General features: G+C 45.6%; 1 protein-coding gene across 1 annotated transcript; it reads right to left on the minus strand.

Moving 5' to 3' along the window:
* Positions 1 to 235: 235 nt before the first annotated feature.
* On the minus strand, positions 236 to 4,515 carry il10ra (interleukin 10 receptor, alpha). The gene is made up of 7 exons (XM_035772964.2): positions 4,274 to 4,515; positions 3,516 to 3,642; positions 3,136 to 3,311; positions 2,872 to 3,017; positions 2,555 to 2,723; positions 2,340 to 2,458; positions 236 to 1,958 (listed from the first exon to the last, which is right to left on the minus strand). Exons 1-7 carry the CDS (start codon positions 4,326 to 4,328, stop codon positions 999 to 1,001), a joined length of 1,752 nt encoding a protein of 583 aa, XP_035628857.1. The 5' UTR covers positions 4,329 to 4,515; the 3' UTR covers positions 236 to 998.
* Between the last annotated feature and the right edge of the window lie 8,428 nt (positions 4,516 to 12,943).

Genomic DNA, 12,943 nt, shown 5'->3' on the forward strand with positions numbered 1-12,943 from the left:
TGAATGGGGTTAAACAGACAGACAGTATGTAAATGGTTTAAACAGACAGACAGTATGTGAATGGGGTTAAACAGACAGACCGTATGTGAATGGGGTTAAACAGGTGTGTGAATGGGGTTAAACAGACATACAGTATGTGAATGGGGTTAAACAGGTGTGTGAGTGTGTTTAAACAGACAGACAGTATGTGAATTGTTTTTTTAACAGACATACAGCAAATAAAATAACACTTAGGGGCTCTCCAAAATAACATTTTATTTGTCACACGCACCGAATACAACAGGTATAGGTAGACCTCACAGTGAAATGCTTACTGACAAGCCCTTAACCAACAATGCAGTTTTAAGAAAAAAGTGTTCAAGAAAGTGTTTCCTAAAATGACTACCGGTACTAAAAATGACATTTTTAAATGAAGATGAAAAAAAGTATACAAATAAAAAATAATTTAAAGGAGCAACAATAAAATAACAGTAGCTAAATACAGGGGGTACCGGTTAGTCTGGGTAATTAAGGTCATATGTACATGTAGGTAGAGTTCGCGGAGAGAACAGTCAATGACTAGAGTAGCTGGAGTATTTGGCAATGTTTTGGGCCTTCCTCTGTCACTGCCTCGCATAGAAGTCCTGGATGGCAGGAAGCTTGGCCCCAGTGGTATACTGGGCCATATGCTCTACCCTCTGTAGTGCCTTGCGGTCAGAGACCGAACACTTTCGATACCCGGCGGTAATGCAACCAGTCAGGATGCTCTCGATAGTGCAGCTGTAGATCTTTTTAATTAAGGATCTGAGGACCGATGCCAAAAGGCTCCAAACAGACTTAAATAGCCACAAATAGAATTAGGATTTTGCTGATCTTTTCAGTTAGGAAAAGGAGTGTTTACTTGAAATTACATAAAAAGGGTTTGTAGACATATTGCATGACTCCCCGCAGTCTAGAGTGCTAAACAAACCCTTGTGTGTGTGTGTGTGTCTCACAGTGTCCTCCGTTTGTGGACCTTGTCAATCAAATATCACTTCCAAATCACCAAGAGAAGGAGGCATAGTGTTCACGCTGCAGTTCAGTCCTCCCTCCGCTAGGGGCAACTCTGATAAAGCTTCCAGGAGCGGAAAGGACTCCCCTATGCATGTAGGCAGGTAGGAAAAGGTTACTGAGTCCTCCAAGTTTACCACTGTGTCTATGTGGAGATTGTTATTTTTATAACTAGAGCTTGTAGATTCCATCTCACACATGTCTCCTGTGAGATTGCTGCAGTTTAGCTGCTCCTCTGTCAAACTAAACAGGGGTACAGACTGTCCATCGACACTCCTCTCATTGTGTCTTCTTGTCTGGCACCAAACACATTGGCTTGCCCCTAAACAAACACATGCCACGTGACCAGACCTGTATCCCACAACAGGATCAGCCATAACTGTTTCGCATGAGAGTTGTTGAAAACTCTGCTCTGTCTCAACAACATGGGCGTCCACCGAAGAGGGACTCTGGCTCTGGTAGCCACCCCCTGTGACCATTACCATCTCAGGCAAGATTCCACAGTCGTCCCCCTGTAGACTCCCAGCACACCTTAACTGGCAGCCCAGCCCCACCCCACTGTCCTCTTTCAGGTCGGTGTCGGTGTTCGTCTTCCCATCCAGCAGGGGTGGCTCTCCAGTTCCACTCCTGCTGCTGATGGCACTCTCTGGTGCTCCCATGCTTCCACAGCCACTGTCTTCTTGCTTTGCCGGACTCCCTCCATTTCCATTCCCAGAAATGTGTGATTCGGTGCAGGCCCCACTGTCCAGACCCGCTCTTCTGTCCTCTCCTTCTTCCTGCTCTCCCTTGCCTGCTGTAGTTGTCCTCTCGTCAGCCAACCAGACCATGGCATCAGTTCTTGCGGTGTTCATGAACCAGCCTTTGTCTGTGACTATCTCCACTGGGTCGCCTCCCACACAGAGAGGCTGCCAGCCGCTGCCTGAGGATTTCTGAGGTAAAAAAGGACCAAAAAAAGGAAGTGATTGATAACAGAAATAGAATGATAGTAGGCCCTTAGTTTTTATTAAGATCGTCAGGGTAAACAGACAGTTTATATGAAGACTTATTAAAAAAGCCTGGGTGTTTTCCATCTGTGGAGTTGCAGGAAATTAATATACTGTATGTGGTAGAACAAAGCACCACTGAGCCATTCACTTTGTGTTCGTATTCTTATATTTGATTATTGTGATTATTTCTTATTGTTGTTTGATTATAGAGAAGGAACCTGCAAGTAAACATTTAGCTGAAGTGTCCTTTCCCTCAAGTGTCTTTTCCCAGAAGTGATAGACATATTCAGTTCTGGATGAGTGAAACTGTTCAAAGAAACTTACCAGTGCAACAGGTATTTTCTCAGGGCGCCTCAGGAAGTAGCAAAGGCAAAGGGACAGGATGACCAGGACCCCCATCGCACTTAGGATGGAGAAGGACACCACAGCAAGGATATACCACTCTGATGAGAAACAGAGCATGTTTTTAGCCGCATGACACATCAAAATGTCGAGCCATATATGGCCATGTAGGGCTGTGTAGTCTGAGTTGTATTTACCTTGCTCCGGCAGCAGGAGGCACTGTTCAGGGGAGAGCTCACTGGTGAATTCTCCTCCGTTGCCTGCCACTTTGAGGCTGACACAGTACTCCTGTCCCCAGTCAAGAGACGCAAACTGAACCTCTGCCTTATCCTCGTCGTCTTCGTCCTTCAAATGCCGGATGACGGTCTGCAAGCCAATAAATGAAAAAGGTCAGTCAATAGAGTAACAGGAACAGATTAACTAGGATGAACCGCAGGTCATAATAAATGCTATTACATTAGAAGTACCGTTACTGGTATGTTTTAAGTGTGATCTGTGTTTTACTGTCCTTTACCTTGTGGCCCTGACCTTTTCCCTGTAGGTAGATAGTGTAAGTCAGGCCAAATGGGAAGATCTTTTTAAGTAATGGCTTCCTGTGAACACGGACTGTTACTGAGCTGGAGGTGGCCAACAGCGTACTGGAGGGATGCTGCAGTTTACCTGGGAGAACAGGGGTAGAGGAGAAAGGTAAGCAATGGACGAGCTTTTGGCAGTGTGTCACTATAAGGAAGAAATGAGCACATACCCGGCCACTAAAACGTCGCTGTGCTTGACTTACTTTCTCTGGGGTTGAACTTCTTCGACCGTGACCATGCAGAAATGCTGTTCTCGGTGACCAGTTGGACCCGGACCTTGTAGACCATGAAGAAGTCATCGATAAGGTAGGACAGGTCACAATATGTCAGCTGGGTCCTGTCACAGCTGGTCACGTTGGTCCAATTAATATTGCCATACCTGAGGAAAGACACATGAACGTAGCTAGATGTTTTTCAGATATGAGGAGAAGGTGGTATGGAGGAATGATTGAAAAGGAGAAAGGGGATTGTGCGGATCGGGAGGCCTCTAAGATGGATGCAGGCTGAAGTGAGGTAGCTAAGTGACACGTCTGAGGATGAAAGGATGAGTGAATTAGTCGGAGGTAAGGAGTATGGGTTATACCTGGCCATCTGCACCTGGTACTGAGACAGTGGCGGGGCCCCTTCAGGGGGGTCCCAGAGCAACGTCACCTCCCCGTCCCATATGTCCACCATCAGATTGACTGGCATCATCAGTAGGTCTTCTTCACCTGTCACAGTTAAAACATTCCAAATGTTAAGGAATATCCAGGCATATTTTTTTTATGAGATTTTGAAAGTACAAACAAATTTATAGGAAGACCGGGTGTACAGAAGACCAATAAGTTGTTGGCGTGTTTCCCAAAAAGGACAGAGTTTCATCAGGGGTTTTCTAAACCAGTTTCGGTATGAAATGTCACAATGTGTTTATTATTAATACATTGTCAAATTAGAACTACATCACAGGATGCCAATTGAACGACACATTTTCTCTGTTGACTCAAAGTTGAACTAGGTTAACATTGACTAATAATTGAATTATCAATCCCATTCAGAACTTAGTTCGTTGTTCACGTAAATGGGCATTTACACGTTTAAAATCGAAGTGTGTCCAGAAACATGTTCCATTTTGATAGGCAGGACACGTACACACTGAAATAATGTACATCATGCTGCGTCAAGCACTCTTGAAAGCCAGACTAAGATGTACATTTCAAAGTGCAATATTAAAGTGGAGACATGTTTTTAAATATATAAATGCCGCATGTGTAATGTTCTTACATTTAGAGAGTCTATTAAGAGAACGAGACAGCCTTAAGCCTTAACCAGCCATTTAAAATACCTGGTAAAAGCTTTCATTACCTGACACACAGTCTGAGATGACCAGGAGAATGGAAATCCAAAAGGTCCAATCCATTTCCAAAGTCTTTTTGGGTTCTCAGATAACCAGGGTCATACTACTGTAGATGATGTCAGCACACGTCTGGCGTCCCTCATCAGCTCAGCCTTCTCTCTGACTACAGGAGACGGGAAGGCTCAGTTGGACTCCTACGTTATGATCGGGGAGGCTTTACTCAAGCTACAGTTAATAGTTGACCTGATCTGTGTGACGGTGTGAGGAGGACGTGTGTTTTATTTCCCCTTATGACCTCCCAGCTCTCTCTCTCTCTCTCTCGCTCTCGCTCAGCTGACAACGGGCTTCCTGTTCTGACTGTAGCACGGCACTTCCCTCCTCTCGCTCTTCGCCCCCCTTTCTGATTTGTCTCTCCCTTCCTCCTTTCTGACAGCCACCTCTTCTTGTTTAGTAGCATACTGATGCCACATGGCTTGGGGATAGAAGCTGTTCAGGGTCCTGTTGGTTTCACACTTGGTGCACTGGTACTGCTTGCCATGTGGTAGCAGACAGAATCATCAATGGCCTTTGTGGCCGGAGTCTTTGACAATTTTGGGGACCTTCCTCTTACACTGCCTGGTAAAGAGATCCTGGACAGCAGGGAACTCAACCCCAATGATGAACTGCACCGTACACAGCACCTTGTGGTTAGATGCCGAGCAGTCTTAGATTCATTCTTTTAGATTAGTGTGTGTTGTTGTGAATTGTTAGATCCTACTGCACAGTTTTTTAAATAATTTTTATTTATTTAACTAGGCAAGTCAGTTAAGAACAAATTCTTATGTACAATGACGGCCTACCCCGGCCAAACCCTAACCCGGACGACGCTGGGCCAATTGTGCAGCGCCCTATGGGACTCCCAATCACAGCTGGTTGTGATACAGCCTGGAATCGAACCAGGGTCTGTAGTGACACCTCCAGCACTGCGATGCAGTGCCTTAGGCCACTGCGTCACTCAGGAGCTAGGAACACAAGCATTTCACTACACCTGCAACAACATCTGCCAAATATGTGTATGGACCCATGACAAATATTCTCCAGGATCCAGTTGCAGAAGGAGGTGTTCAGTCCCAGGGTCCGGAGGCTGGTGATGAACTTGGAGGGGACTATTGTATTGAATTCTGCGTTGTAGCCGATGAACAACCTTCTTACATTGTTTTTCTTTTGTTCAGGTGGGAGAGGGCAGTGTGGAGTGCAATAGAGATTGCATCATCTGTGGATCTGTTGCAGTGGTATGTGAATTGGAGTGGGCCACGGTGTTTAGGATTATTGTGAGCCATGACTTGAGCCATGACCAGACTTGTAAATCATTTCATGGCTATAGATCTGAGTGCTTTGAGGCGATTCTCATTTAGGCAGGTTACCTTGGCGTTCTTGGGCACGGGTACTACGGTGGTCTGCTTGAAACAAGTTTGTGTTACAGACCGGGTCAGGGATAGTTTGAAAATATCAGTGAAGACACCCACCAGTTGGTCAGCGCATGCTCTGAGTATGCATGCTGGTATTCCGTCTGGACCCGCGGTCTTGCGAATGTTAACCTGTTTAAAGGTCTTATTCGCATCTGCTACGGAGAGCGAGATCACACAGGCTATCGTCAGAGAGAGGATGCGAAGTCTGAGTTTTCTGACAATGTACAGAAGAGAGAAACTGCTTTCTCAGAATCAAAAGCATGACTAGAAAACAGAAGTGATAAGGGTGAGCATGTGGAAACTGAAATCCCCTGAATTTCCTTGTTCAAAGAAGTAAAACCATAATGGTGTGAAACTAAACATTGTGAGCTTTTTGGTGTATGATTCTGCATACAGCCGTGTTGTGGGGGTGATGAGTGGGTAGGTCTAGGGACAGTTTGGGCCCCTTGAGGGGACACAGCTCCAAGAGCGGACAAATTGTCCAAAAACCCCACACTGATTTTAACATGTTCAAATGCGTCAGGTACAGTTTTATTGCATAAGGGCCCCACCATGTGGGCTTAGGGAATACTACACCCCCTGAGAGAGTAGCAACCCAAGTAGCAACTCTCAAATCGCTTTCAATGGAAATGCACAGAACTGTGGTCCTCACATAAAGGGCCGGAGAGGTCATGACTGCCCAAACAGGCTTGTTGAGACTCGACGAGACTCATTTGGTGCATAAAGAAACACACTGCTTTCCCAATACAGAAAATACAAAAAAAACATTGTTTTTTATTTAAACCTTTTCTGGTGATCATGTCTGTGGGACACATTTTCAATGTTTACTACAAGAAAAAAGGATGCAATTAACGATGAATTCAACCTGAAACTCATTGGCCTTGCCTAATGTTCTGTGATGAACATGTAAAAGAACACCATTTCGTTGAGTGCATATGTGCATGTTCGGGTCCACTGGTAACAAAAGTGTGGAAAAGAGTGTGTGTGAAAACAATTCAACATTTCACAAAAATATTTGCTGTGTGTCTTCACTCTGTCTTCCTCCTCCCTGGGCCTGCCGTTTCAACATAGCACCAAGAACCTGTCTGCCTGTCTCTCACTTTTCTCACACTCTTTACCAACAGCTGCACCATTGAGAGCATCTTGACTGGCTGCATAAAATCAAAATCAATGTATTGGTCACATACACATATTTAGCAGATGTTGTTGCAGGTGTAGTGAAATGCTTGTGCTCCTAACTCCCAAGTGGCACAGTGGTCTAAGGCACTGCTTCTCAGTGCTTGAGGTGTCACTACAGACGATTCCAGGCTGTATCACAACCGGCTGTGATTGGGGGTCCCATGGGGCACTGCGCAATTGGCCCAGCGTCGTCCGGGTTAGGTTTTGTCGTTGTACATACAAATGTGTTCTTCATTGACTTGCATTGTTAAATAAAGGTAAAACTAAAACTAAAAACAGTGCAGTAGGATGTAACAATTCACAACAAATCTAAAAGGATGGATCTAAGACTGCTCGGCATCTAACTGCAAGGTGCTGTGTACGGTACAGTTCCTCATTGGGGTTGGCAAGTGGTACCAGTGCACCAAGTGTGAAACCAACAGGACCCTGAACAGCTTCTATCCCCAAGCCATAATGACTACTAAACAAGACTCCTTAAATGGCTAAAGAAATGGTTACCTGGACTACCAGCATTGACCCTTTTTTTCCCACTAACTCTCTTGCACTGACTATGTTCACACACTGGACTCTACTCACACACACACACACATACATACACTGACACACCAACACACACACAGACACACACACACATACACATACATACACTGACACACCAACACACACACAGACACACACATACTTACACTGACACCCCACACACACACACACACACACACACACACACACACACACACACACACACACACACACACACACACACACACACACACACACACACACACACACACACACACACACACACACACACACACACACATACTTACACTGACACCCCAACACACACACACACACAAACACTACATACACACACACACACACACACACACACACACACACACACACACACACACACACACACACACACACACACACACACACACACACACATACTTACACTGACACCCCACACACACACACACACACACACAAACACTACATACACACAAACACACACACACACGCACACTTTCACAGTCACCATATACACTGCTGCAATGGCATATTATCTCCAGTAGCAAGTAGCAGTAGCACTAGATACCAGCGCAAGCGGCGAGCGTGCAGTTTTCACCACCTGAATGGCAGAATGGCCAACGCTACCAAAAATGTTGTGGACGTTTTGCTGAAGAACCACTTTCATTCTCTGGGGTACACAGGACAAAGTGTGAATTAAAAGCGAGGGTGGACCTCTGCCTGAGATCAGTTTCATGAATAAGGGTGAGAAGGTGAGAGCGTTCAAGACCAACTGGTATCAAAAGGTGGTTAAACAGGGAGCCTTTCATCAAGCCGCCTGTATTGCTGGCCTCTCCTGCTTTTTGGAAAGTCTTGAGCTTTGGGTGAAAGAGGTGTACAGTAACCTGAAGAACATCGATCATTCAGCTAAAATGCATAAAAAAGCAGGAAGCATATAAATGCCCACATCAGAATCAAGCTTCTGGGAAAAAGCCGCATTGATCATAAACTCATATAATTTGTAAAAATCCAAATAACTTCACAGATCTTCATTGTTAAGTCTTTAAACACTGTTTACCATGCTGGTTCAATGAACCATAAACAATTAATGAACATGCACCTGTGGAACGCAGTCATCAAGACACTAACAGCTTACAGACTGTAGGCAATTAAGGTCACAGTTATGAAAACTTAGGACACTAAAGAGGCCTTTCTACTGACTCTGAAAAACTTCAAAAGAAAGATGCCTAGGGTCCCTGCTCATCTGCATGAACATGCCTTAGGCATGCTGCAAGGAGGCATGAGGACTGCAGATGTGGCCAGGGCAATAAATTGCAATGTCCGTACTGTGAGAGCGGTACTTGTGAGACGCTACAGGGAGACAGGACGGACAGCTGATCGTCCTCGCAGTGGTAGACCACGTGTAACAACACCTGCACAGGATCGGTACATCTAAACATCACACCTGAAGGGACAGGTACAGAATGGCAAGAACAACTGCCCAAGTTACACCAGGAACGCAGAATCCCTCCAGCAGTGCTCAGACTGTCCGCAATAGGCTGAGAGAGGCTGGACCAAGGGCTTATAGGCCTGTTGCAAGGTCTGTCCTCACCAGACATCAAAAGTGCTCTTCACTGACGAGTCGCGGTTTCGTCTCACCAGGGGTGATGGTCGGATTTGCGTTTACCATCGAAGGAATGAGCGTTACACCGAGGCCTGTACTCTGACCCTCCAGCATGACAATGCCACCAGCCATACTGCTCGTTCTGTGCGTGATTTCCTGCAAGATAGGAATGTCAGTGTTCTGCCATGGCCAGCGAAGAGCCCGGATCTCAATCCCATTGAGCAGGTCTGGGACCTGTTTGATCGAAGGTTGAGGGCCATTCCCCCCAGAAATGTCTGGGAACTTGCAGATGCCTTGTTGGAAGTGGGGTAACATCTCACAGCAAGAAGTGGCAAATCTGGTGCAGTCCATGAGGAGGAGATGCACTGCAGTACATAATGCAGCTGGTGGCCACACCAGATACTGACTTACTTTTGATTTTGACCCCCGTTCAGGGACACATTATTCAATTTCTGTTTGTCACATGTCTGTGGAACTTGGTCAGTTTATGTCTCAGCTGTTGAATCTTGTTATGTTCATACAAATATTTACACATGTTAAGCATGCTGAAATTAAACCCAGTTGAGAGTGAGAGGGATGTTTCTTTTTTTGCTGAGTGTATAATGGATGAAGGTCTGCTCATTCAAAATGTGCAACACAAGGAGAAAGTACGAAGAAACAGGGATGTTCTCAAGCGGTTGATCAACACCGCCGGGTTTTGGGACGTGCAAGAACTGTCAGTTTGACATGGGTTTCATCCTCCCCTGGGCCAGGGTTTTTTTAAAACCGTGTGACCTGATTAGGAAAAACTGCCCCCATCATAGCCCATAAGAAAGCCATTTTGCAATTGATTAATCAATGTCATCCCTTTATAGTGTCCAGAGTTTTCCTGGTTAGGTTAACAGACAAGGAAAAACTCTGGGCCCCAGGGCGTAACAATTTCCCCACCACTCTGGGACCTACGTTGCCACCGGTAATGGAATGTATCTGCCATTTGTAAGTCCCCTCCTGTTCCCTGAGTAAGAGGTGATGGCTACTCCACTCCACTACCATTGTCGACTTTCTTCTGACATGAACTGAAGCCACGTCTCATGTGTCCGCTCATCCACTGTTACATTTAATGTTTCCTCTCCAAGTACTGTGAGTCCCCCTATCAATTGCGTCTCATTAATGTATGTAGAGTCAATCACACACATGAACACAATCACATTATTACACATCAGTGATTTTACTCCTTGCTTGGACAAAATCCTTTTGTCTAACTGTGTAGTGTGTTGTGTGATTGTTTTTAGTCTTCCCAGTCAAATCCTGTCCTGCCCTCGGTGGAAGAGCTGAGCTCTTCTCTAACACCATCCGTCCACGATGAGCCTGTCTTGCACTGAAGCCTACAGTATGAGCACCTCAACCCCTGTCCTGCACTGAAGCCTACAGTATGAGCACCTCAACCCCTGTCCTGCACTGAAGCCTACAGTATGAGCACCTCAACCCCTGTCCTGCACTGAAGCCTACAGTATGAGCACCTCAACCCCTGTCCTGCACTGAAGCCTACAGTATGAGCACCTCAACCCCTGTCCTGCACTGAAGCCTACAGTATGAGCACCTCAACCCCTGTCCTGCACTGAAGCCTACAGTATGAGCACCTCAACCCCTGTCCTGCACTGAAGCCTACAGTATGAGCACCTCAACCCCTGTCCAGCACTGAAGCCTACAGTATGAGCACCTCAACCCCTGTCCTGCACTGAAGCCTACAGTATGAGCACCTCAACCCCTGTCCAGCACCTCAACCCCTGTCCTGCACTGAAGCCTACAGTATGAGCACCTCAACCCCTGTCCTGCACTGAAGCCTACAGTATGAGCACCTCAAACCCTGTCCTGCACTGAAGCCAACAGTATGAGCACCTCAACCCCTGTCCTGCACTGACGTCAAGCCTCTGAACACCTCAACTCAGGCCTCACACCCTCATTCAACCGCTGCTGTGAACTCTTCCCAACACAGTGTGAGTAGCCCTCTCATTCCCATTCCCCATCATTTTGTACTACAAATGTTTTTATTAAATTCCGTGGGTCTCCCATCCTCCTCAATTTTTCAAGTCACCAACCTCCACTGATGTACATACAGTAGATACCTCAACTTCCTATTATCCCCCCTGCACATCGACTCAGTCCTGGTACAAGTTATTTTTAGCCCTTATTGTTTCGAGTTATTCAATGTGTATTTATTCCTCGTCAAAATGTATATTTTTTTTATTTAATTTTGTATCTTTATCTTTAACTCTGCAGAAAAGGACCCGTGAGGAAGCATTTCACAAATCATGTGACAAATACAATTTCATTTCATTTGATGATTCTAACCTCTACTGTCTCTCACGCTCTGTCAACTCTCCACTTCCCTTTTCTAGTAATTCAACATCGGTACTATTTCTCAATCGGTCTCTCAATTGGTTTCTCTTCTGAGAATGGACACCACTACTCAAATGCAGCTGAGGTGAGTTGAGACAACAGTGGTCTCACCCATAACAATGAGCTCTCCAGCGGAGAGTAGCAGATTGAGAGATAGCAGAATGGAGGTACCATGCACTATCACCCTCTAGTGGCGATAAGTCGGTAATGTAAGTGAATTGTCAAGCTGAGGGTCACGTTTGCAATCTTTTGATACGCTTTTTAAGATGCACTCTCCTGGAATGTCTATGTCTATATGTCTATGTCTTGTGAACAGACACATGTTCACTTTTGATGGCTATTACATTAGCCAACCGGATGAACCCATCCTCAAGGTCTGTGTTCATTGCCTTGTATTAACATACTGTACTATTAGATCACAAATCAAATCAAATTTATTTGTATAGCCCTTCTCTTACATCAGCTGATGTCTCAAAGTGCTGTACAGAAACCCCAGCCTCAAACCCCCAAACAGCAAAGCAATGCAGGTGTAGAAGCACGGTGGCTAGGAAAAACTCCCTAGAAAGGCCAAACACTAGGAAGAAACCTAGAGAGGAACCAGGCTATCACCTCTGTAAATGCTGATTTGAAGTCTGCTTCATATTCTGCTGAAAGGTGTCATAATTTGTTATGGTGAACTTGACCATAGATGACGGTTGGAAGCTCTTCCCTTAGTGGAGACATTCAGAATCGCTTGTTTACTTTACCGGAGTCCGTCCTTTTCTGTTTGTTTCTGTTTGGAAAGGTGTAGAAGGAGGAGGTGGTTGATCCAATGAAAATAAGCAACCTTCTCGTCCGAGGATTTCTAGGTTGATCCTAAGATCATTTCACTTGGCAAGTTGTGTGTGGGCGCGCATGTATGGGTGGGCGTCTGCATGCCTGTGCTTTCTCTAGGAGAAGGAATGCAGTCCCAGCTCATTCGGTACACCTTGACCTCACGAATCAACTGTTTGATGCATAATGAGTAAGATATCGGGAAGGTCATGAACTTCGTCGACACGGCGCCATTCTATTTGTTTTCCTGAGCACGGTTAATTCCGTCGACATCCCTGTGTTACTGTACGTGACTATGAAGATGAAGTTTGTGAACGGGCAGCAAGATTTTGCTCCGTACATTTCTTTGAGTTTCATCGATGTTTCAACTCAATATTTCAATATAATGTCGACACACTTGATTGGATCCACTGCTATGTACTTGGAACAAACTCTGCATCGCACAAGTTGCGACTTTGCTGACTGACAGAATTTTTGAAACTGAAGACATGAGAAACATATCAGCCACCAATGTAATGTGGCTGTCTGAGAGGGCGCCGTTTTTTTTTTGTCCCTGGCTCTGATTGCCCAGCTGGTGTCACCTGAGCTGGAATGGAGCAGGCCACACTGTGTGAATCAATCCTTGTCTCTCCCTGGCTACAGTGAAACCGGTCTGGTAGGTGGGAAAGTAGCGCACTGGGACACACCCATTTCTGTGAAGAGGAGATGAGAGAGGGAGGGGC

Source organism: Oncorhynchus keta, chromosome 1, assembly GCF_023373465.1.
Source record: "Oncorhynchus keta strain PuntledgeMale-10-30-2019 chromosome 1, Oket_V2, whole genome shotgun sequence".
Classification (NCBI taxonomy): Eukaryota; Metazoa; Chordata; class Actinopteri; order Salmoniformes; family Salmonidae; genus Oncorhynchus; species Oncorhynchus keta.

Excerpts from the sequence above, each read along its gene's own strand:
- il10ra (XM_035772964.2), bottom strand. The coding sequence starts at position 4,328 with ATGGATTGGACCTTTTGGATTTCCATTCTCCTGGTCATCTCAGACTGT. Across the intron at positions 3,643-4,273 it reads CATCTCAGACTGTGTGTCAG|GTGAAGAAGACCTACTGATG; the intron begins GTAATGAAAGCT and ends TAACTGTGACAG. Across the intron at positions 2,724-2,871 it reads GAAAAGGTCAGGGCCACAAG|ACCGTCATCCGGCATTTGAA; the intron begins GTAAAGGACAGT and ends ATTGGCTTGCAG.